At 38.4% G+C, this 25308-nt stretch overlaps 2 protein-coding genes across 3 annotated transcripts; both read right to left on the bottom strand.

Moving 5' to 3' along the window:
- Nucleotides 1-738: 738 nt before the first annotated feature.
- Nucleotides 739-11917, bottom strand: RNF141 (ring finger protein 141). 2 transcript variants are annotated; one of them, XM_072337046.1, is made up of 6 exons: nt 11779-11917; nt 10619-10818; nt 9103-9211; nt 7899-8080; nt 4941-5048; nt 739-3465 (listed from the first exon to the last, which is right to left on the bottom strand). In XM_072337046.1, the coding sequence occupies exons 2-6, from the start codon at nt 10798-10800 to the stop codon at nt 3315-3317; spliced, it is 732 nt and encodes a 243-aa protein (XP_072193147.1). In that variant the 5' UTR covers nt 10801-10818; nt 11779-11917; the 3' UTR covers nt 739-3314. The 2 variants fall into 2 exon arrangements, with proteins under 2 accessions (XP_072193147.1, XP_072193148.1); XM_072337047.1 differs by having other exon boundaries at nt 10619-10815; nt 11779-11889.
- A 2401-nt stretch (nt 11918-14318) lies between these two features.
- LYVE1 (lymphatic vessel endothelial hyaluronan receptor 1) lies at nt 14319-24276 on the bottom strand. Its single transcript, XM_072338812.1, has 6 exons — nt 24017-24276; nt 19363-19522; nt 19119-19258; nt 16425-16703; nt 15606-15684; nt 14319-14856 (listed from the first exon to the last, which is right to left on the bottom strand). The coding sequence occupies exons 1-6, from the start codon at nt 24102-24104 to the stop codon at nt 14670-14672; spliced, it is 933 nt and encodes a 310-aa protein (XP_072194913.1). The 5' UTR covers nt 24105-24276; the 3' UTR covers nt 14319-14669.
- Nucleotides 24277-25308: the final 1032 nt, after the last annotated feature.

The following is a 25308-nucleotide window of genomic DNA, read 5'->3' as shown; positions in this document are numbered from 1 at the left end:
AGAATGATCTTCAGAAAGATACACAAATTAAATATGCCACTTACCACTACAGAAGTAACTGTGCATGTTATACTGATTTGGTGTCTCATCTTAAAGCACAGTAATGTTTGTTAATTCCTCAAGCACACCTACCTCTTGGTGCCTCTGTCACGTGGTAAGTTCTGACACTTTCAGTTTCCTCATCTGTTACTGGATTTCTCATCTGACATCCAAGGATGACAAACCTAGTAACTAGGCAGAGGAAACAATTCCATTAATGACACTTCAACTCTTGCAGAAAAACAAAACAAACAACAAGCAGGGAAAATACAGCAGAATTTTCCAACAATGGCATTTTTAAGTTTTAAAAATATCAGAAACACAATGGAATAACTTGTATAAAAAGGAAATGACCGTGCCCTAAAAAACAAACTAACAAAAATCCCCCCAGAAGTGCACAGCGTTGGCCTTTTGAGACACACAGGTTTCCTTGTGCCCATCGCTGCTCCAATTTGTTTATTTAGAGAAAAAAAACTGTATTGAGAAAAAGAAAAGAACAATAAGAGTGTGTCTTTATGCTGAGATACATTGAAGTTGCCTTCCTAATACCACACCTCTAAGTTGAAGAGCTTCAGACTCACAGAGACATTTAACCATACCATCTGCACGATAGAACTGCACTGAGATTATACTTACAGACAACTGTGGCATTAAGGCTGAGAGGGTCCTCAAGCTTGTGAAAGACTACCATATTTCTTTCAAAGTAACTTTATTGCACAATTCACACATAAATTTTAGTATACCGAAATGTCCTTAGCTATTAATACAATCCGCAATGCTTAAATTACAATTTCACTTTAAGTCTGTAAGAAATCTCCACTTTAGTACAAGAAACATCAGTTTTAATGCTCCCCCACCAGAAGTTATTCACAGTGATCCCCATTTTAAGGTCTAGCTCCTGGAACCCACTGCCATGCCCCTTCTGCTGGGATTCCCTTCCTGAAGCTGTTTGCAAAACATAATATTTCAGACTAGGAAACACCGCCTGGACCAAATTACTGGCTTTTCAGTGTTACAGTATCCACTGTCCCATATAACATACAGTACATTTTACAAGGCACACATTATCTACATCACAACCACGTGACTTATAAGCAACTTAATTAAAAAAGCTGTACAGAATACAAAGTTTACTTTTCAACTATTTAATTAATTTTTGCATTGTTTTATATTGTATTTGCAAGTGTCATTATGCTACAATTCATCTGTTTGCGTTAATTACAAAATTACATTTTACCAGTAAGTTCATGTAAGTTCTCAGCAGAAAGTCAACTTATAAAAGCTCCGAAGTACAATTTTCAAAAGACTTGAAAAATAAAGTTAGCTTGAAACATATTTAGATGCTTTTTCTGTTCCAGGAATATAAAAAACACCTTAGAAATTCCAGTGTTCTGAATACGGATTAATACAAGCTCAGAAAGCAAAGTGGAACAAAACTGGTGTGTGATTAAGAGTATTTGCAAATATTCTAGTGGAAAATCCCTGACCATTACTGGTTTATTGACCACTGCTGGTTTTCAGCCCAACCAAGCAGCCCGTACATCTGAATATCTCACTGACGTCAAAAGATTAACAAAGGAAAAAAAAAAAATAGCTCTCAACTATATACATTCATAAAGTAATTTTTAAACCATTAAACAGAGATTTACACATTTTGCTATCTTGGCTTTTAGATGATACAATAAGAGTACTTTGCTTATCTGTCTTAATGTCATATGATCAATTTGACAACTGTGTCACAAGGCAAGCTCAAATGAGTGCCATATGCTGTTAACAAGAAATAAAATAGAGAAATTCCCAAGATTTGGTCACTGATGTGATTAAGTCATTCTGTAGCAGCCAATTAAAACAAATAACCTAAACATGCATATCCATGTGTGCACGAGCCTTTTAGGTGAGAATTATTCCCTAACAAAAGGCCTAAGTCTTATAGCTTCATCAAATTTAAACAGGTATTGCAACTAAAGATCCAGTCTTAAAGTAAGCAACATTGATGCCGATATGCCCTAAAATGATACACTGGAATATTTCTCACTCAACAGCCTCAAGATAAAAAGAGTAGTCTCTGTTAATATCAAAAATATATATATTCATTCTTTACAATAGCAGCCGGTTTCCACAATGTTACGGAAGCCAAAAGGCTTCTAAATACTAACAATGACTAGACTACTTGTTTTAGACTACCTCAACTCAGCTCTTCCAAGACTCAGCTCTGCTAGATGAATACACTGCTGTGCTCTGGTTCGATGTCCCTTTTCACATGTCTAACTCGACGAAGTCAAGTAATGTAACAACTGTTATCCAAGCAGAGGTTTCTCTCTGCTATATAACAGCATATTGCACTTGTAGAGATACAGCACAGCACGTCAGATTATCACCTTGCTTTCCTTAGTATTTCTCACTTCACTGCTTTGAAACCTCCCAGGAAGCAAATAAAACCACAGCACCAGGCTAAACTACAACTGAACTGCTAATCTGAATAAAGACACCTTCAGGTATGCTGGATGCTTAACAATAATTCCGGCTGTTCCTGATCAAAAACTATAGGAAGAGATTTACTTTTTAGGATTGTCTGTGAAACTGTTTAATGGTTTCAAGCTAATGAGACCAAGCTAAACATCAAACTGAAAAAGAGATTACCTAGTTAAAGTAGAGGAAAATGCACAAGTACATTTACGCAGATGTCTACGGCCTCCAAAACAGATTTAAATTATTAATACTAAAACTTGTAGCAGATTGAACTGAAATCATCATCTGTAAACACTAAACGATGCAGTAATTGGCAAACTGAAGAACAGGCAGTCCTTTCAAGTTTCAGCAGTAAAATTTCAAACAAGTAATAACTAGCTTAACTCATCTTCATTCATGTTTGTCATGAATCTAAAATGGACCGCTGTTAAAGATAAGTCTGCTGAGGTCAATCCACCTGGTGTGGTGCACACCTCTTGCAGCAGTACACTGTGATGTTCAAACAGCAGGTAGCAGTTGTAGCTGCACTATTGTAAAATAGCTTCATCTAGTAGTCAAAATGTTAAGATCGAAAGTTACTGTTAAAATAACCTCTGTAAATGTTTAAAGGTTTCACTGAAAGTACACGTTAAGACTGCACACACATATACTGGCTCACATACCATGTGTCTTACAAGTGTAACACAGATTCACAGCAGCCAAGAAGACTTAAGAGAGACTACGGATGAATGACAAGAGGTAAAAGCAGACGGTGGTGACAACAAAAGCTTCAAGTGCTTCTACTCTTGTCAGCTTGTTGGTCAGTGTCAGGGCCTGAGAGGCTGGCCCACCTCATCTACCATGTTAAGGATGTAAGTTGCGATATCATCCTCTGTAGGCGCATCTGAAACCACCCAAGAATCACCTGCCCCAGTTACTTGGCGACGGCAGACAGGACAGCTCCTGTGACGATCACTCCTGTCAGAAAGCCAGAGAAATGAGCATTTTTTCATTTGTGATCTCTTTCTGGCCAAAAAAAGCCCCCACTTAAATGAACACCAACAACAAATCTCATACAGAACCAACCAACCCAGTGAGAACTTCAACCAGCACGTTGATTGGATGAGACCTCTGGAATCCCTTTTTTGTTTCAAATCTTTTTTATGAGGGAGACTGGCCAACAAATCTGAATGCAGCTCTAGTTTTTGAGTAATAAATCTGTTGTCATGTTCTTCAGTTACTCAGGAACAAGCGTGCTCATATTAAACAGAGTATATCTAGTCACCTGCCAGAAGGTTTATATTGAAAACTATGGACTAAATTCCAAACTCTTCCTATCTTTAGATATTCAGCTGAGGTGCTTCAGAAACCAGTCCCCATAAGTTTCCTCTACAGAGAGAAAGAAGAACCCTTTTCCTGGGTCAGTCAGCCCACCAAAGTTCAGAGACCCATCACCTCTCCCCACTAACTCAGGTGTCCAAAGTAATTATGCTTCTAAACTGGCAGACTCTGTTACTTGCCCAAGTCAAAAGAGACAAACTTCAGAGATTGCATACTAGAAAGGAATGGTATAACTGGAACTTAGTTCAGCTGATGCATCAGCCACGGTAGAATATAAACTACTCTCAATCAAGGTAGTTAAGCTAAGCTTTGCAATGCTGATAGATATTTAAAGCATTTTCCTAGAAAAGACAGATGAGTGACTATACACAGATCCACTCATTTTTGCTGTTTTTCTTATGCAAGCATGACATTATAAAAGTAACTTACTTGATAAGCCTCTTAGAAAGCCACTAAACAAAACTCCTATGTGTTATATGACTTAAATGTAATTTCATCTGCACTAAGTAATAAAAAACGCCTAACCAAGAAAACTCATATTTAACGCTAAACTTCCAGAACACTACAAAACCCTTGTAGGTCTTCTGTGTGGCCAGTGGAGAGAGCTGCTCTCCTACAGAAAGCATATTGTGTTTCCCGACTGATGTGTCAGACATAGGCAGAAGCTGAAAAGCTGTTTGGTTGAAGAATGAAGCTCAGCATGTATTGTAAAAGATGTTATAAATTTCAAGGTGTTGCTATTAAGAAGAAATATTTTCCTAGAGAAACTCTGATACATTTAAGTCAGCAAACTGTGTAGCTGCTTCAAATAAAAGCAGAACATATGGGAATATCCCTTTGATAGGTATTCCCCATTAATAAGATAGTCCAACCTGTCTTCATATCTGCATGCTAACTACTGATTTTTTCCTCCAAAAAGCAGCTTTTTGAGACGTTGTGAAGCAGAACAGGCCAGTATTGGCATGTTTCCTTTACTTTCCAAGCAAAATTACAATGATCTGTAATTAAATTTTAAATTGTACGCCAACTAAGGAATCTATCAGACCAGAATGAAACAAGTCTGATAGACAATGCACACCATTAAATGATAAGTAACCTTTAACATGTATTACCATTTATCAATGCACTTCTGGCAGAAACTGTGAGCGCACGGCAAGATCAAATCAACACGTCCGTCCATGCAAATGCAACATTCATCTTCATCTGTCGGCTGTTTAAGCCTGCAGAAGAGAAGGCATTGTTTTCTATCAGACAACAGGTGAGTTTTGTGTTTGTGCCCTTGTAACAATACTAGTCAGTACATCTTTCATCAAAATTACTGACGGACAGGCTAAAATGCCTGTACTTATCCTCAATGATGATGTAATTCTTTGGATGGAGCAGTTATGTCATCCCAGCCCATGTCAGCAGACGTAGCCTCAAGCTACTAGTAAACAGCGGCAACTGAACTAGATTAAGTTAGCATACGCATTTATTTTTTTGGTCATCTTTTGGTGTTGCAAAGGGTTAAACAAATTATTTTCCATTCCAACAAAGAAACTGTAAGTTGTAGCTATGACAAAGCACAGGACTGAGCCAAAGAACAGGAACACTGTTTACACTAAAGGCAGGACAGGACAAGAATCTGCCTTCCTCTCACAGACTGTGAAGCTGTAGTATTTCAGAACCAACAAGTCTGACTGGCTCATATCCTAGAAAATGTGACAAAAGTACGCATCTTAACAGAACTCACCACTATAATGCGTGCTCACTAATTTCACAAGCCATCAAAATGCCAAGAGAATAACTATTCATTGGATACAAAAGGTTAGTTTTAGCTTGCAATACACTCCCCGTGATTGTTCCTTCAAATTAAGATTCTCACCCAAGCTGGTTTCCAGGTGTTGCTGGGACAGAGGGGAGTTCAAAACTTAAATCCCTCACTGGGATAGACGTTTACATGTTATCCATCTGCAGCTTTTCCAAGTAACAGATACCTGTATCTCAAGTTCATAACACTAGTACTTTAAATATTTGCACAAGACTTCTCAAGTGTGAGAAGGTACACCAAATCCTCAGCTTCCACTGACCTGGACACCTGAGTATTTATGCATTTACAATCAAGTCTGACAGATGGCAGCACAGGGGAACTCTGACAAAATGGTGTCTGACATGGAAATGCAGATGAAGCGAAGGTGTGGCACTGAATTCCTCCAGATGGAACAAATGACACCCACTGACATTCATCAACGCTTGCTAAACATTTATGTGGACCAAACAATGGATGTGAGCACAGTGATGTGGTGGGTAGTGTGTTTCAGAAGTGGTGACAGTGATGTAAAAGACGAGCCAAATTCCAGATGGCCGTGCACAGCTGTCATACCACAAAAATAAAAGATTCTCACTCTGCTTTTCAGTGCAAATCTACTAATGCTGGTGACTGTGTAGAAAATTGTTTTGTAGCTGAGAATTTGCTCTGTCAAAAAGAGTTACTGTGCTTTGTAGTTTCTAAGGAAATAAATAAGAGGCATTAGTTTCCGAGCAAAACATTTGAGAGTGACAAAGCAAGGAAATGCTCGTCTCTCCATTATCAGAAGGCAGAAAAAAGCAGTTAAGGATATTTTGGAATACGAAGTAGATGTTCCACAGAAAAGAGGTATTATTCCAGTGGAAGAAGTTCAGATAAGAAGAAGAATGAAACAGATAATATTTGCTATATTTGGTCAGTGACAGCCAGTTCTCGTAGTGCTGAAGAACATCTGAGGATTAGCAGAGTTTAGGCAAACTGGAGGATATCACAGACAAACAAACAGACATCCTAGGTGTAACATACTTGGTGTTTTAGCCTGTATTTTTCTGAAAGACTTGAAAAGCTGGATAAAATACAATTGGAAAATACCAGCTCACTAAATTCCAGCATATTGTTATTGTATTAGAAAAGCACGTTCAATTTTTCAGTATTACTACCTCAAAAAAAATGAAGTTTACAAACATCTCCATCTCCAAGTCTGAAAATGAAACTAACCCAGGAAACCTTATATTCACTGACTTAATTAAAACAGAATTTGTTCTACATAACCATCTGGGTTGTTGTTATGGTTTGTTTTAAGTGAAAGGCTATTTCTAGATATACACATAAACCAAAACCATTCATATTTGAGAAAGAGCAGAAAAATACACTTTCCTCAACATGCCCCAAATACCCTACCTTATTCTAGCATTTTATTACCTCAGAATAGCTAATAATTAAAGATTATATGTTCCCATACAAGAGACACAGGAAACTAAACAAAAATAGCAGATTCTGCAGTCCCCTGCCTGAAAAAAAACAACAGTGGGCTCTACATATTTAATAAGAACAATGCTGACTCTTCTCAATCTAACAGCTGTCACGTAACACTCTTAAGGAGTGTTAGCAACTCCACCTTACTTAGGAATGAGTTAGAATGCTGAACCAACTCAAAGTTAAAAGGCACTGCAGTTGCAACAGTTCCACCTAGGGAAAGGGTGAGAAGCTTCTTGCTGTTCAATTCAATTTGAGCTGAACTTATTGCAGGTGTTGACCTCAGTCTTTTACTCTTCCTCTAGCTAACAAAGCAGGATGTCAACATGTGTGAGACAGTTCACGTTTTTCCAGTCTTGGAAGTTAAATTATTACTACAACTGATGAGTTTCTAGTGGCAACAGATGGGAACTTTCACATGCCAAAATGTAGAAGAGGAAGAGAAAGTTTAAGTGGAACAATAACAAAATCTGTTTAAACAAACACTGTCAAAACCTTTAGATTTGTAGCCACAGCTGATTCCATTTCCTTCTGTTTCCTTATTCAGGAGGTTCAACATATACCATGCTTGTTATTAAAACTTACCACTAGAATGATTACTCTGAAAGCTGAGGTATAGTAGTGCCAGCAGAATTTCAACAGAATACACTGCAGTTCTCTTGGTAGAAGAGATGTGCTACTAATGTTGGTGAGACAGTCTGCAACTGCCAAACACACTGTTTTGATCACTGAGGTTTCTACTTCAGATTTTACACACAACTTTCATGGTATTTATGCTGCAACTGCGGTCAGAAGTATATCAACGTACCTTCCCATCCATAAGCTGGCCTGGGATGATGACACAGACGTCAAACTCTCAGCAGCTTCTTCAGAAGTACCAGTTTGCGCAAGAACCCCTGCTGCTTGACTGGTGATGTCTTTATAAAGCTGAACAAACTGATACAAGTTCAAGATTCTTGAAGCTTCCACAATGCCGCTTGTTTTATTTATCTTAAGAAACAAGAATCATTTATTTTTATTGGAAACTGCTCAAAAATCTTTACGCACTGCAGTTCTAATGACAGTAGCCACCTAAACTGCAGTCTACTTTGATAAGAATTAACAACTGTAAACACAACTCTTCTGTTTTCTCATGAAAAACATCGCAGTCAGGACTACATTTCTAGGAGAAGATAATTATGTTCACTGCTCAAACAGATTACGTTGTAAGCAAGAAGTGACCTGATGCCTAAAAAATACGTTAACCTTAGAGCATGAACAGAATTATCAGTCATTTCACATTTCAGCTTAAAATAGCCTGCAACGGTGGCTGCCTTAATGAAAATTAAAAGCAAACAAACTTGCAAATTCTAAGTTTCAAACAAAGTTTGAGAGTTGGCTTGGCTCTAACTGCATGTTAACGGTGCTCAGTGGCTTCAGGATTGTCTAAGGATGTTACCCGATAGGATACAGAGGGGAAAAATCTCCTTATTAGAAAGAGCAACTTTAATAAGTTTTGTCACGGTCTTCAAAATAATAGTTACATATATAAATATATAAAAATAAATACTATAAACTATAATTCAGTTTTGTAAGGAGTGGAGATATATACACTTATGCTAGCTAAACCAATACTGCTTGAAGTTGCTGGTTAACTTCACCCATTATGGACCCAAATTTGTAGTCTGCTGTGCTATTTGATTTCCATGTATCATAGACTGGTTTGAGTTAGGAGATAATCTTTAAAGACCACCTAATCCATCACCACTGGACTCACTTCACAACTCATAAATCAGGCTCTAAGTGCACCGCAGAAGGGTAACACTCCTTTAAACTTAGTCATGAAAATGTTTTTGTTAACTTGCTTTTCATGGAAATGTAGATTTTAGGCTCTATCTGTCACAAACAATATCCTTGAATACATTGCCTGTCTCAAGTATATTAAAAGAAATGTAACAGGTGTTGGATTTTACCAGTCCTCAGACACCTACATACAACCCCCACAACCAAAATAAAATGGTCAGTAATCTTACTTTAGTACAGATTATCCGAACGACCACCTTCCAGAAAGCAGAAGAATCAGAACCAGGCTGCACTTCAAATAACAGATGTTTCTCTTGCCCAGAAGCTAATTTTGCAGTACTGAAATAAAGAAACATCGGTCTAATGTCATGTGCTCTACCTGCAAAGATCAGCAAACTCAGTTACTATAGTATCATCTACTGCTTATCTATGTGCTTTTTCTGTCCTTGAAGGCATTTTATTAATATTGCCCAGAGATGTGAAATTTAAGAGTAATAACCACCTTAGCATGTCATTCAACATGAAGCACATCATTCATCTTGCTTTAAATTGTACAGTAACTCTCATAAAACACAAGCATCCTTGGCAGACCTGGTAATTCAAATATACTTTAATAGTTTATTATAGCAATCACAGTCTTTTCCAATCTAAAAAAAACTACTTCTATCATTTACGTAAAACAAGTATGCAATTACCATCACATGCAGACAAGACATACTTTTGCTATCATATATGAATAAGGAAGTAGTAAAATTCAGGTGCCCCTGACTTGTTTTTAACAAACACAGACACAGTGGTCTATCCCACAAGAATGAGAACAAACTATAGTACTTTATAGTACTTTCAGGCCGAAGTAAACACTGCCAAGAAATAAAATCTCAAATAAGAACAGTATTTTGGAGTTAGTTACACTGAAATACACTTAAATTTTCTTATGAAACATAAGGAAACATTCCTCAAGATTGATCTACCTAGAAAACAGCTATCTGTTCTTCAAGGTGCCAAAGTCATTTGAAAAAGCACGACACTGTATAAAACGATTTCTAAACTAAATACAAACTCACATTACGCTGAACAGCAAATTCTACAAAAAACCCACAAGCTACAAAACCCCTTTCAGTACATACTTCTTCAACTCAGCTCTTTTATATCATAAATACAGAGTGAGCAAAAACAAAAGCTCTGCTTTTCTATTCTTTTCTTTTTACTGGCAACATAATAGTGAAACAAAATGCATGCTACAAAAACTAATGTTACTTATGCAGCCTTTTTTTTTCCCGGACTATTTGTGTCGCTGGTTTCAAACAGCGTAAGACACATCTTTTAAGAGAAACAGCACTACATGTCCAGTTCTGCCTCCGGTTCTACCTTCCCAATGTTGCTGTACTGGCTCTTTACAGGGCTCATATTGCTATTTTCTACTACAAATGATAGGAAGAAAGGAAGCAGTATGGCATCGTTAGTTGACAGAGGACGGGGGCACAAGGGCGATAGGTGACTTGAACTAAAAGACAGGTTAAAGGTTTATCTCTTGGGATCTTCTAAGAGTGAAGCAACACCAGTTGGAAGAAAAGTGACTTTAAGGAGAAGAAATGATTTGGTCTAAACGCAACTACAACCTTTATAAAAACTTTAAGATCCAAAATAAATACCTGAAAACCAGTTGGCTATTTCTGGCTTAGAGGAATGCAATGTATGGAAGTTTTTTGGCAAAACACGGAAAAAAGAAAACAAATTAACACTTACACGTCATTAAGTTCAGCTACTCTTCCTAGAAACTCTTCATAGGTTAGAAAACCACTTTCTTGAACCAATGAAGCATGCTTTGCTACTTTTTCTGGCAACTTGTTCATTACAGTTTGTGTCTGGCTTGAAATCTGTTGACCCATAGTGAAGTTCTTCAACTCAGTTCCATGGAAAGTTCTCATTCACTTGCAGAGTATCTGCTAAAAAGATTGCAGAGGGTTACATTTGAGTGCTCTATGGCTAGCTGCTCGCATTTCTTTTTGTGTAGGAGTTTAACCACTGGCTAGCTAGACTATTCCAGGGTAGCACAGTTCAACCAAATCAGAAACAGAGCCCAACAGGACAGACTGGAGTGTGGCTTCACAACTCATGAAATATATATTCCTTCTCATAAAGCATTCCTTGTATTCAGCAGACATCACTTTGCACACAGACTTTTCAGTGACTGCAACGCTGAAAAGTAGATTCAAAATAAAAACACGTATAAATGCATGAAACGAATATCTCAAAATTATGACAGCAATTTTTGTCTTCACTACTAAAAAAAAGAAGTGCTGGTGAAAGCGACACCACTTTAGGCTGCGTTTCACTCTCCCTTTACACTCAAGTCTTTTTCCCCAGCATTTTTCACAAGGCTCCCTACCCCTTCTGGTTCTCTAAGACTTATCCGCTTCTGCTGCTCGTTCCCTCTCGCTAAATGTTAAGTGGGGCTAACATTACGATTTCTCTTTGCTTCTCATCTTTGAAGGGGGAAAGGCATCCACTTCACACTGTCTGCGGGGTTTGGTGCTCGCGATGCAAGCCATTAGTTTCACGTCTTCAGAGAACTGCTACGGACAGAGGCCTACAGTGGCAACTGACTGCAGAATAACATCAACCTTAAGACCCGAATAACCGGACGAGGGCCGTGCTGCAGAGCCCACAGGAGCACTGTTACAGAGGGACAGACCCGCACCCGGCCTTCCTACGGCCGCACAAGGCGCCCCTCAGGGAAACGGCCGCGCTCGCGCCAGGCCCGCGTCGCTCCGTCCCTGGAGGCGGGGCCGTCTCCAGCCGCTCTCCACAGGCGGCGGGGCCCAGCCGCTCGCGGCGCCCACCCCGACGGCTTCCCGGTCCCGCCCCGCCCCCCCCGTTCCTCGGGTCACGGACGGCGGCCTCACCCCAGCAGCCCCGCATCCTGCTCGCTGCCTCCCGACGGCACCCCGGCGGGGCCGCACCCCGCGCCCGACACTCAGCGCAGGCGCAACGGCTCCCGGCGCGCCGCGGTGACGCCGCGCTGATGGCGGGGCGCGGCGCTGCCGTTGGGCGGAAGGGGGCGCGAGGCCGGGCGGGTTAGCGCCGCGCGGAGGGCGTGAGAGAGGGGGCTGCGGGCGGCGGGAGCTCCTGACCCTGCGAGCGAGAAGAACGGAGACGGGCGTCATAAGGCGCTTATGGGCGGAAGTTGCAGAACGGCCCCTAGAGGTCACCTGCAACCCGATGCTTCGAGTTGCGATTCCAGAAGCCGCGTTCTGTCTGTAATTCAAAGCAGAAAAGGAGCGGTGCTTCCCCTTCCTGCCCACTCGAGGCGCTTCCCACGCCGCGGCAGCCCCTGCTCCGGGCCGGGAACCCGCGGCGCTTCCTGCGGGTGGAGGTCAGCGAGCAGCTGTGCCGCGTGCGGGAAGCGGGACGGGGCCGCCGCCAGCGGACGGAGCGCCGGGAATCACCTGCGTGGGAACACAAAGAGCTGCTCCGGCGTGCGACGCTGGGAGCGGTTAAAACGGCAAGAGACGCGACAAGAGGCCGAAACATTGTCGGGAAGAACTTGTGCCAGGTTCCTGGTGGTACCGGTGTAGGGTTGGGCTACCTGACAGCCCGACTGGAAGTACAGTAAACGTTTTCTGTTCGCTTTGTGGTGGTACGTACAGTGCAGTGCCGCTAAACCGTGAGCAGGAACATTGCATACTCAGATGTAATGGAGCCGCGCTCATTCTGTACAGACAATATTAAATAAAGTACTTACCGCCTGATATTTGTACCTGGCTCTTATTGCTGATGGGACAGCGTTACATCTTCATACTAGTTTTTGTGATATCATAAGTTAAACCCTTGCTTATTGGTAATAAACATAAGCAGGTTCCTCGCTGCTCTGATTAGGCGCCAGGGCAGGGTGTGTGCACGGCAGTGAGTGCTCCAGGGGGGCTGTAAACCAGTACCTGGGAGATGAAGCAGCCCTTTTTGCACGTGGCCAGGCAGCAGTGTGTGGGTCAGGATGAAAGCTGTCCGAGCTTTGGAGGTTAAAGAGATGCTTACACAGTATGACAATGTCTTATTCTGTTGCCAAAGTAGACTTAAAATAAAAATGATAACAGCAAAAATCAATAATTACCACTTGCTGATGAGGAAAAGAGAAGCAGGTAATTTCTAATCCCTAAAAACTGGAAAAAACAGCTGCTATGAGGAAACTGTAATATGTCACAAAAAAGTCCAGAATTCTTGCATGCACTAGCATTGCCTATGTGCTTAAGCCCATATACTCCTGTGACATCCTCCTGACAAGCAATGGCTGTGGTTTTTCCTTATGGCATTATTCCTGCTCGCTATCCACTGCTTACATGGGATAGCGTGCTTTCATTATATGTGCAGGCAGCGATGCATTGCATTCCTGCAGCACTTTGCAAAGAGAAGAACTCCTTAACTGATCAAGGGGGGTTGTATCCAGTGCTTTCCTCTATTCTCTGTTGCACATTTTCTCTGCTGAAGTTCTGTGCATGGGCATTTTAAATTAGCAGTTTGTGGAGCTATATGGAATCACAGTCCTTCTGCAGAAGGACTTCTCCAGACTCCTGGAGCCATAAAACGTCTCTGCTATCAAAAACAAAAAACAAATATCAGGTGACTTCTGTAAGTAGGCTGTTATCAATACCCTACAACTCTCTGCCTACTGGAATATAGAACTGGGCGAATGTTAGATCTCTGTGGATCAAAAACATAGCCAGACATTCTACACTGTAGAAAACAGCATGTATGTGTATATGAGAAGTTCTATAGTTACTCTATTTAAAGACTTTTTCAAGCTACTTGATCTAAAAAGAAACCTTTTTTTTGCCATGATAATTTCAAATATAAAAGTAAGTGATCTATAACTATTTTATTCAGTAAAATATTTGGTAAATTGCTGGTGTTTTTTTTTTCATTCCATTCATATCAAGAAATTACTTCTGTAATGAGGTTATATGAATTTTTTCTCCTATAAGACAGTTTTCATGAGAATAAATGGTCTAGATAAACATTTCTACCAAACTCTCTTGTTTTATGAAGTACTTTATATGCCTTATACCACTTGAAGCCTTCGTTTGGAAGCCTGCACTTCAATATACACAAAGACCTTAAATATAATTGTTGTAATACAGTTCAAGGTTCTTTACCCCTGTCAAATATCTGATGCAAAAGAATGACACGGGTTTTAATAAAGCAGTAAATTATATGATGAAGATACCTAAGAAAGTTGTTCAAGGATGCTGATGAAGATCAGCATCTTTGTACCCTTCTTTTGGTATTGGAATGACAGTGTGCCAATCTTGGTTTTTTACTTGTAAACAGACTTATTATGTTTGTAAATAGACTTTCTACAAACAGTGTGTAACTTCTTAATGGAAATAAATTAACCTACATGATTAAGAGCTACAGTATTGTTTTATTTTAGACATTAAGTTAGCAGAGATCATCCATACAGATAGAAAGGAATTTTTCATTACATATCGATCTGAATTGCATGCAAATATTCACACACTGCATGTCATTAACAGCAACTTCTTTAGTAAGAAGTGAACTGTAATATGGATGTTTCATTTATTTCAAGCAAGTAAGATATCATATTCTTTTGCAAGAGCATTTATAGATGAAGATGTAATTATTAAAAACAAAAAGTTTTAATTTGTTAAGATGAGAAAAAACTCATTCATGAGTATTTACAGTCACCCGCATTTAAAAGCATTGCTAAGTTATGTGCTTTGTTTGTTTTATATATTTCTAAAAAGAACTGTATGTTTCTCCTCTTAAACTTCTGCTGACCTTAAACTTCCGCTTCTAGACATTTTACTGTGGTTTCAGGCTTGGCTTTGGCCTCTTCTACTTTTTTTCCATTATTCTTTGTTTCCTTTTCAGGTGTTTTGTCATTTGATGCAGCCTCTTTGAGAGGCATCGTTTCAGTCACTTCTTTTTTCTGATTCTTGTTAGAAAATGGGAAGGATTTCTTGTACCTTAAAATAAAAAGAAAGGATATTAAAGCAGAAACACTGGCGTTAGTTTAGCATTCTGTTTGTTGAGTGGTACTACCAAATATCTAGCATTTGCTTTCTCTACTATATTTAAGGCAAAAGTCCCACAGAGAATAGCAGCAAGTGGGGTCACTGTACTTTTAAAAGCAATGTGGCTTTTAAAGAAATACTTTTTTGCTTTGTTTTTGCTTCATACGGACTCTGTACGTTCAGGCTTTGATAATGATAATGTCAATTATAATATCAGTGATAATTCTGGGCAAGAATGTTAGAAATGCGCTCAACTTTTTGATCTGTAATGATCCTCTATGTTGAAGATCTGTGTAAATGGCTCAAAGAAGGTAAACAGATTTTTTTTTTTCTGAAGGATAAATGTTATTCCCTTGAGTCTGACATTGAAATTAACAAAAGGCTTCTGCATAAATAGGCCTTTATCTAAACAATTACACAGCAATAAATGTATTACTGTTTTGGTAGACAGCAACGCTCCACACTATGTGTGACTAATTAATCAAAAAGGGTAATATTGGTCTGATTTCTTTTCTAAAAAGGGGAATAGTGACAACAACAAAAATTAGCTGCAGAACAACAGATCTGAAAATTCAATTCTTTGTGTTACAGTTATGTCATTATCATTACAGATCTGCTCTTTAGCTATATATATATGAAATCCTCACTGTCTGTACGTTAGGAGTTAACTCACTCTAACAGAAAAGATAGAAAAACCTTACTTTTTGACGTAGCAGACTGCTAGAAGAACTGAAATTATGAAGAAGATGACTGCCAGTACAAGGAGTGCAGTGGGGATACCTTGAAATAAAAGGGAGGTAAGCATAATGTTTTTATATATCTTTAATTAGGACTTCCTGACATCTTCTGAACGTTAATCTAGGTTCTTCTAAAACCAGCCTAGTGTAAGAGGTATGTATGTACACATAGACTCACAGAAGAATAGAACTATTAGGAATCTCAAAACCTTGGTTACTCCTGCTCATTATTTGGAAAGACTGATAGTATTCGGCACTCCTTAACAGATGTTGGTCATATTCATCTAGTCTGCTCATCAGATATTGTTTTAGCAACCTATCCTTCTATTTAATATTTTTTTTTTCTCATATACTTAGTATATTTTCCAGTTTCTGTTTGCTAGGAGTAGTTTTTCACACCTTTTTCACACACACAAATCACTGTTCTACTTACAACTTTCTTCACTTCTTCTGTTTTTATGATCTGACTGAGTTTTCAATTATTCAGAGCACATGGTGCTATGCTAGGACTTTCTCAGAAACCCCAAATCACATTAACCAATATGAATTTCCACAACTTCATACATAAGCATTACTAAAAAGAATAAAATCTTAAGATTTTAAGAATTGTGTTTTAAAAATCCCTTTTTTATAAGCTTTGCCTTTGCCACATTTTATTCTACTTCAAGGTTCAGCTATATTAAAAGGAATGCTGGAGCAGCAAACAAAACCAGTGGTAAGCAGTTTTACTACTAACAGCTATCAAACTAACGAGCTGTTCTGGTTGAGGAACACTGCCCTTACCTCCAAAGATAACACCATCATTCCTAAATGCAGGAGGGTAAGTGTAGTATTCCTCTGGCATTGTTGTAGTAGTCCCCTCTGTTGGTAATATAGTTTCAGTTATGCATATTACCCGAAATTTCACGTTTTTCAGGGTTTGTTCTGGTTCAGTTGCAGTGGGCACTGCTGTGGTGTTCTCAGTCAAATCTGAACTTGAATACGCAGTTAAGTCTGTTGGTACACTTGATGATGGTATTACGGTTGTCGTTGGATCCGGTTTACAGGAATTAATTTGAACATCTATAGTAGGGAAAGGAAATACATAAGAGTCATGCACATTTATAGAAATTGTTGTCCAGTTATTCTCTGCTTATTCAGAAAAGCATTATCCAGATCAGGCAAGCTTTTTTTTCAAACAAGTAGCTAAAACCATTATTGTACACTTTTAACCAATACTGATATAGTCACACACTTTCAGTGTGACACACATTTTATAACTGCATACCAATGATACCAATGATGATTCCTTCTGAAGAGTACTTACAGTAATAATCCATATTAAAAATAAAGAAATAACCTGGCCTCCTGCAGAGCAGAAAGCTTAACTACAGATCCAGGCTTCAAAGTATTCCCATTATATAACATCCTGCAAAATAAATGCTATTATTTATGTGTTCAAAACATACACATGCGCTGTTGACACTTTTGACAGTAATTTGATTTTCTAGGAGGAAAAGAAGCCCATGAAACTTTCAGGTAAATCAGGCAACAGCGCAAGATGAAAAATGAGTTAATTTTGCTGGTGTCTACAGAGAAACAAACACCTGCCATTCTGAGATTAAGTCATTTAAATGACATAAATGCTGTCTATATAAAAATGTGGGTACAAGTGGACTTCCATAAATGCAAAATCTGACTACTGAACGGGCTTGTGTGAAAGCGTGAAAATTCACCTTTTCTAGGTGAAATAGAAGGTCCATATCCTGAAAAGCTATAAAAATTTCACCAAACAAGCAGATTACAACAGAAATTACAGGGGAAATGACGTATGTACTGTTCTCCAAATGAATCCCCACGAGAAGTCTGATGACGCAGTTACATTCGCAGAATAAAAAGCTAAATAACAGAGGTTTTTTACTTTTTCTCCACTACTGTTTTCAAATGAGTTTTGGTGTTACAGCCGCAAATGTTTTAGCTAAGAAACATCTCAAGCAGGTGGCGTTTTGGCTATTAAGATGGAGAAATGCAGAATCATCACAATGTTAATTAAAAAAAAAACCAACAACATATTTTCTAACTACTCAGTCAAGTTGTTTTTTTGGAATTACTTGCTACCTCCTTAATGTTACTTGCCTACCCAAGATTTCTGGTGTGAAATGACATGTATTTCATTCAGTGAAGTAACATATTGCACAGGATCAGAAGCGATAGTATCAATAGGAGCAGCTTCTTTTAAAGCATGTTGCCAGAGTACGAGATCACCTACACACTCATCAATAATTGCTGTGAACTGCAGAGAACAACTGTGTTAGCCCAATTAAGTTATTTTTAAATTGGCAGTTTAGACGATAAGACCATTTTTGATTATGCTTTCTCTCTACAGTGCTTTCTTATCAGCAGACAGATTCTTTGTAACAGTTTAAAACTGTTCCTCCTTTTTCTATTGCTCCATCTTGTTTATAAGCCCCCTTTAAAAACTGAAAAGCTGCAATGAGGTCTCTCTAGGGAGAGACCCTCAACCTTTCTTCACAGGAGAGGTGCTCCAGCACTCTGATCATCTTCATAGCTGTCCCTGTACCCACTCCAACAGCTCCATGTATTTCTTGTACTGAGGGCCCCAGGCCAGACATTGTACTCCACGAGGGCAGAGAAGAGTTTTAAATAAAACTTACTGGCAAGTTTAAGTCACCAATTAGAAATAATTTGACTGTATACAGTCAGTGATTTACTGGGATAGTTACATTATAATCATGAATATGGAACACTAGCAAGAACAAAATACCTCCAGTTAAATAATTATTTTCAGTAGATAAGGTAGAAGTAATTAAGAAAAATCTGTTCTGCAGTGAAGATGTAATTTACACCAAGACCTGAGTTCTACTTCTGTATCTTTGATCTAGGAACAGATATTCAAGCAGGAGAGGAAGCACAGATCTTTTCTCAAACAGGATGATTCAAATTATGTCCTACAAAAGAAGCTGTTTTATTTTACTGATCACAGATTGGAAATTGTTTTGATTTTATGGTCCCTTAAGTGACCCTCCATTTAATTTAATGGACACATTTCCTTTTTTTCAGAAAAGAATCAGCCTTTCCTGAAGAAACCCTCTCTTGGTCTTTGACAAAAAAGTGTGTATGTGCACACAGGTCCCCTGGGTGCAGGTTCAGTTTACCATCTTTCAAATCAACATGCCTAAATAGTCAAGACCCACAAAATATATTGTGTTGACATGGCAAAAGCAACTTTTCTAATAAGATCTTCCATAGCAACACCAACTTACTATTTTGCACTAATGGAATGGAATTTCTGTGTTGCATGAAAGGGTGTTTTTTTGTTTTTTTGTTTTTCTTTAACCTTGCAGAACTAAATAAAGCTTGACAACATTTAAGACTGCCTGAAAGAGTCATCAAACGATAAGAACTTACTTGTTATGAGTTTAATGCAAAAGAGAAATCAAACCAAACACAAGAAATGTAGTTGTCATACTTACATACCTGAAGAATTGAAGCAGTAAACTGTAAACTTAGAAGCTCGATTAGCATACCATTTCACTAGTCCAACTTTGCCCTGACCACATTTCTGGTTAGATGTTATACGAGGAATGACAACCAATCCATCATTTATCCATCCAAAACTACAATAAAAGCATAAGTCTTATTAATAGTAGATTTGTCCTCAGCTTCACATTAGGTAAAGGGGCTTATTGAAAGTAAAGAGAAACTAATGGACGTTGTATACCTGCATGTTTCAAAGTCATGTTTCAAAGCCTTCTCAACCTGATCTTTACTTGCCAGTTGTAGATTCAGTCGATTGCACACATTACTTGCTTCTGAAAAATTTACTTTTTCATCAAGATAAAGTCCTACACCTGTGATCCTGCAAGGTGAGAGCGTGGAACCTGTAGTTTAGACATAGATATTCAAAGTTAATATTATACGTTATTACTAACCATTATCCTTCATGTAAAAATTTAAGATCACGTTGAAGGTCACATTCAGACAAATTGCCTTTTCTTCTAAATTTCTAACTTGAGGATGGCAGAAAACCGATTCCTTTAAAAATAACTACTTTACAATAAAACACTGCCTCAACATAATAGTCTAGAATTTCAACAGTTTTGACAGTCGTTAAATGCAATGTAAGTACAGCTGGCATTGGAGTTGTCACCTGATCAGTTTCAGGGTTTTTTTTTCTCCTTTTTTTAACAATGAAAAAGATAAAAGTAACACACTTGCACTAAAGCACTGGACTGGATTCTGTCAGAGCACTCTTCTTAATAGAAAGATTTTATAATAGTTTCTCAGTTCTCTTAAATTTACCTTTCCTATGAGGGCTGCTCTGAAAGAAATGCCTCATTTTGCTGTGTTGCCCACAACGTCAGAGACAGATGTTAGTTGTATGGAAGTAGAAGCTGAACCTTTGCACTAGTATTCTGTTACATGTTGTTGCCATGTGACAGATGGCAGCAGAGGGACAGTCTGACAAAATGGTGTTTGACATGGACGTGTGGATGAAGCAATGGGCGTGTCACCAAATTCTACCATAAGAAAAAAAAATGCACCCACTGACATTCATCAGTGCTTGCCAAACGTTAATGGGGGACAAACAGTGCATGTGAGCACAGTGATGTGACAGGTGTTGCATTTCAGCAGTGGCAACAGCAAGTCACAGCTGCTGGTGCAGATTTTTATGAGCACAACATGCATGCTCTCGTTCATCACTGGTGAAAATGCACAACTGATGTTGGCAACTACATTGAAAAAGGGTGTTTTGTAGCTGAGAATTTTCTCTATCAAATAGTGTTACTGTATTCTTTGTATGTGTTGTAGTTTCCATGGAAATAAATGGTAGGCATTACTTTCAGAGCAATGGTAGGCATTACTTTTTATGTTGTTTGGCCTGATTTCTTTTTTTGTTTTCCTCCAGGTACTGTCAACTATTGAATTTGCTGAGTATGAGGCAGGAAACAGGTGGTAGGAAGAAAGAAGATAGGTGAATTTATGACACTTTTCCCAAATTCACCAACAACAGGCGGTTTAACCAGCGTTTTTAGAAAGCTACATCTGGCACGTTATCCATGGTAGCTACCTCAGGGAAGACATAGTTTAGGTCTGGCTACATCTGCCCTACTTTTTTAGCCTGAGTTAAGGATGCAGGACAGACCTCAGGATTCTACACAGTTAGTAGGGAAATGTGCTCTTCTACCCAGGTACTTCCCAAAAGCATATATCAGAAAAAAAAATCTATCTATCTATCTATCTATCTATCTATCTATCTATCTATCTATCTATCTATCTATTTTCCCCCTCTGAGTTGCATAAAGTAATTGCCATATTAAATGAAAAGGAATACCTTGTGAAAAGTAATTTCAAAACAGCTACAAATCTCTAAAGAAGAAAATTTCCACACCTTGTCAAAATAAAATCAACAGAAAACACAATAAAATGCAACTAGATAAACTGGTCACTCTGGACACACTTGTTTTTTTTTCCTTGGTATTTGTTTAAGCTTGCAATAATTTCAAGATTTCATTGCAAACACTCCAGATAATCAGCTCCCACAGGTTTTACTTCCTTGCTGGACATTCTTTACAGGCTCTGTATGTCCACCAGGTATGTATACTGAAGTGAAAACTTAATAAAAATCAGCGCATCAGTCAATAGGCAGTCTACAGTCAAATTAAAAATGAAACAACAGCAGCTTATCCATCATTATAATTTCTTAGCAACTGAGGTTCAATTGAATTTTTTGAATGGAATGACAGAACTAGCACTATAAGAAGAGGTTAAGAAAATGTCTAAACTTGTGTGGAAGCCATAAACAAAGGCAGGCTTTCCACTCTAGCTTCCACTGAGTTCTGTGTTCTGGTTAAAGATGCATCTCTGCTGTCTTTGTTTAGTTTAATGGGATTTAAAAATTGCACAGAGCAATCATTGAACTTGATGGCTTTCTCTCAGCATCTGCAGAGTTGTGGCCTCCCATAAGCACTTCCTGGTATAGCACAGACCCAGTCAGACAGCTGATGAATCAGTGAATGCTTGAGAAGTCCCTGTAGCCAAATCATAGCCCATCATCCAATCCTGGCCAAATACAGTGCATGAGAATTCAGAGCTCTAAGACCCAGAGATTCACCATTGCTCAGTGAAGAGGTGTGTGTTAGGTACCAAGGACCTCAGTTCTGTTCAAGGAATCCCAGCAAGATGATGATTCATGGTGTCAAATATCTTCCTGTACAGTCAGTGTTGTGTTCATGAGTGTCCTCTAGTATGCCTTCATCTTGGTCGTTCTTGGTATCAGACAGGTGCTCCAGCATTAAGTTTCCTAGATTTCCTTTCACTAGCAAGGAGCTTCTTTCACCTTCTTGAGAACTTTTATATTTCCCCTCTTTCTCAGCTGCTGGATGCACATCCCATTTTCAAGCTCCCATTCCTTCTCTATGATTTATTCCCAGTCTTTTCCTCCCTTACTATCTTTTATGCTCAGATGTCACTCTGTTAGCGCAGTCAACTATTTCCCTTAGAAAGTTGTCTGCGTAGTTGTAAACTGCTATAGTCTTCAGTCACACAATTACAAGATTATAACATGAGAATTGCTTAAGAGATATAAAGCATAATAAATATATTAATTCAGTACCAGAAAGCTGAGTCATAAGCATTAACACAAGTTAATGACGTGGGTCGAAGTTTTACCTTAGAATTTGCTAAGCATTTAAAAACAAAAAAGTAAAAGGAATGTTTTGGAAAAATTATTGGTTCCAGTTTGGATTTAGATCTAGATCTCAGTTGGTTCTACATCATGAAAATAAAATCTATAAAGAGAAAGGTAACCTCTTCAATTCTTCACATCACTTCTTAAATCACCTCTGACTTCTGCACTAAAAAAAACCTCAGTTTGACAGACTAATCCTTTAAAAGCACTGGGTTTACAAGTTGCCCATCGTTATTGTTTAAGCTTTGGTCTATTTAGTTAATCTACTAATAACTGAACATTTCCTCAGTGTTTGAGTCTTTTATAAGAAATCTGATTTACTGAGATGGGAAAAACTAGACAGAAGAATTTGACAATAGGACAAACTTGTCACAGGACAGGCAGAAAATAATTTGCGTAGAGTGTGAGCTTATTGTGCCTTAATTCTCTTCTTACTTTCTGATGAAGCTGTTTCTCTCTCTTTGCCTTCCCACTCTGATTTGTTAGAAAGAGTTTACTTGGGCTGCTGACATCAGGGAGCAGCAAGAGTGAAGCTGCTCCACATTAAAAGGTAAGCAGGGAGCAGAGGGTGACTGCAGCACAGGCATGACAGTGTCCCACAGCCAGGGCACAGTCCCACAGCACTCAAGCAGGGCCACACTGTGACAGACCTGTGGCATCCTGTGGCTGACAAAGAGTATTTCCTCAGCAAAAAATATTCAGTAGTTGGAATCTGTAGAAGAATTTACTGTTGTCAACCATGGAATTTCAGCAGGACTTGAGCTGAGTATCTGATTCATCCAAGTCCAGGTTTCCTAGAGAAGCCTTTCAGTAAATAAGAAAATCAGTTTTCTGCAACAATGGCATGATGTTCTTTTACATAGGTAGAGCAAGCATTTACTCCTTGCAGACTGTAGTGAAGCATCTGGAAACATTTTCTATCTTCAGACAGTCTAATGTGGGAGGCCTCCAAGTTTCACTAACTTACAGAAGAAATACAGAAGAAAAGGGTATTATACGACGGATTCTACAAGCAGGGACATATAATAACATTTGAGGGAAGTTGGTTATCTAAGAACTGTAGGATACAGTTGAAGTTGGCAATTCCCTACACTAATTTTTCAAAAAGATAAATTCATATAAAATAGGAAATTTGCTTTATATTAACCAGAGACAGATGTTCCTGTCCTGGAGATCAGCCACAAGATCCTTGATCCTTCAGTTTTGTAAACAAGGAGATTTTCAAGATATTGCCAAATCAGAGCAAATAACTGTGTTAATGATAGCATTTTATCACAGAAACTAAGAACCAATTTCATACGGATTTCGCTCTCTGAGGATTGCACAAAACTATCTGCTATGGTATATTAAATGGTCTATTATAAATACAAAGTCACATTTCAATAGTTCTAAACTTCATTCTAAATGGATTATTATAATTTTGAAACAAGCAATTCTGTAGCATTCACACATCACCCAGGCTTATCAAATAATTAGACAAACAATGAAAGACTTTTCCTATGCTATTTTTCATTGTACTGTTCTATAAAAAGCCTGTTGTTTCCTATGCTAGCAAACCTGTTTACACATACCCTCTTTCCCCACATTTTGCTTGCAAATCTCTCTCTTTTTTTTTTTTTTTTTTTTTTTTCCCAAGTACTTTTCCATTCAACTACGATGTTTTAAAAAGTGAAACTTTACATACCTGTTATGAAGTAAGTTTGAGCCATGAATGTCATAACCCAGACTGATAACACTGCTGAGGTAACTCCAAAATAAGTTGTCATTGTCATGAACTCAGAAAATTGAGAAATTTGAGGTGGTTTGTCTTCTGTGCTGAGAAGAATTAAGATACTGGATAACGTCAGACCACGTCTGAGATTGCCTTTCAGATGACTTTTTGAAAGCAACTTCAGCTGTCACTGCACTGCTTCGTAGAAAGCGCAAACGTGTTGACCGTCTCACTCAAAGGCGAGGTCACTGACTGGAAATCTGTAATCACCCTTTACACTTTCTTTCATGAAGGGCTTGCTGGAAAATTTAACTACTGCTGACTCAGAAAACACAGCTGAGGAAGGGAGATAAGGCTGTTAAACTGCTAAGTCAGTAAACACTCTGAATTTTTTTTTCTTTTGCTGTTTTCTCCTGTTTTGCTGATTGACAACACAATACTCATATTGTCTGTTCATCTGGTAAATAAAAATAACTGTCTATTAAATCACAGCAAGGCAGGCAGTCATGCAGAAGAACAAAATTGGTGTTTTTATTTTGATTTAGAAGGGCATCCATTCCCCACTGTTCTGTTTGCCTTGATGTAGTGCTTTTACCTCCATCCTTTGCCTTCCAGTTCCAGTGCAAAAATAGGTTCTGTAATAGGTAGTTTGATACTTGCTTTTGAACAGATTTGAAGATATGCTACCATAAATGGGATTTTTATTTAGATTGCATACTGACAGGATGGGAGCTGATGGTTATGTAGATTACAACATAGAATCTAGTTGTGAAAATCTAGTTGTGTTTCAGCTGTGATTTATAACTGAATGTGAGTAAATCTCTTTGAGATCTTAAGACAAACTAATTTCTAATTATATCTCTGCTTTACTATACTTACATGCATCTACACATAATGATGGCAATCTGCAGTACTGCAGTCAGACTTTCAACAAAGCTCTAAGTGGATTCACTTGCATTCATGATGTGGGAGAAACTACCAGTTATTCTGCTGTTCTCATGGATTAGTGGTTTGCAACTGTAAAATAATATTAAACAAAACCTTACCATCTCCATAGCCTTGAACTGCTAAATATTTCCTGCTATGAAAACTTATTTCAAAAGTTGGATTTCTGAAGAGAGGTATTTTAAAACTGCATGCTAATTGTCTTTTCAAAGTTTACTGCCTTATGCCTATTGTTCTCACTGTGGCAAAGTTCCTTTGTCAAACTCCGTCCTTGTTATTGATGTTTAATTGGATTTTTAGCTGGAAAAAAAATGACATAA

Source organism: Excalfactoria chinensis, chromosome 5 (assembly GCF_039878825.1).
Source record: "Excalfactoria chinensis isolate bCotChi1 chromosome 5, bCotChi1.hap2, whole genome shotgun sequence".
Taxonomy (NCBI): domain Eukaryota; kingdom Metazoa; phylum Chordata; class Aves; order Galliformes; family Phasianidae; genus Excalfactoria; species Excalfactoria chinensis.
Note: the sequence above shows the minus strand (reverse complement) of the source record. Positions and strands in the feature narration are given on the sequence as shown.

Bases quoted from the DNA above. Each gene is read 5' to 3' on its own strand.
- RNF141 (XM_072337046.1), bottom strand. From the start codon at position 10,800: ATGAGAACTTTCCATGGAACTGAGTTGAAGAACTTCACTATGGGTCAA. The intron at 9,212-10,618 runs GTAAGTGTTAAT...TCTTTATTTCAG, and splicing joins GTAGCTGAACTTAATGACGT to TACTGCAAAATTAGCTTCTG. The intron at 8,081-9,102 runs GTAAGATTACTG...TTGTTTCTTAAG, and splicing joins TTCGGATAATCTGTACTAAA to ATAAATAAAACAAGCGGCAT.
- LYVE1 (XM_072338812.1), bottom strand. From the start codon at position 24,104: ATGACAATGACAACTTATTTTGGAGTTACCTCAGCAGTGTTATCAGTC. The intron at 16,704-19,118 runs GTATGTAAGTAT...TCCCTACTATAG, and splicing joins TTACTGCTTCAATTCTTCAG to ATGTTCAAATTAATTCCTGT. The intron at 14,857-15,605 runs GTAAGGTTTTTC...TTTTATTTTAAG, and splicing joins GCAGTCTGCTACGTCAAAAA to GTACAAGAAATCCTTCCCAT.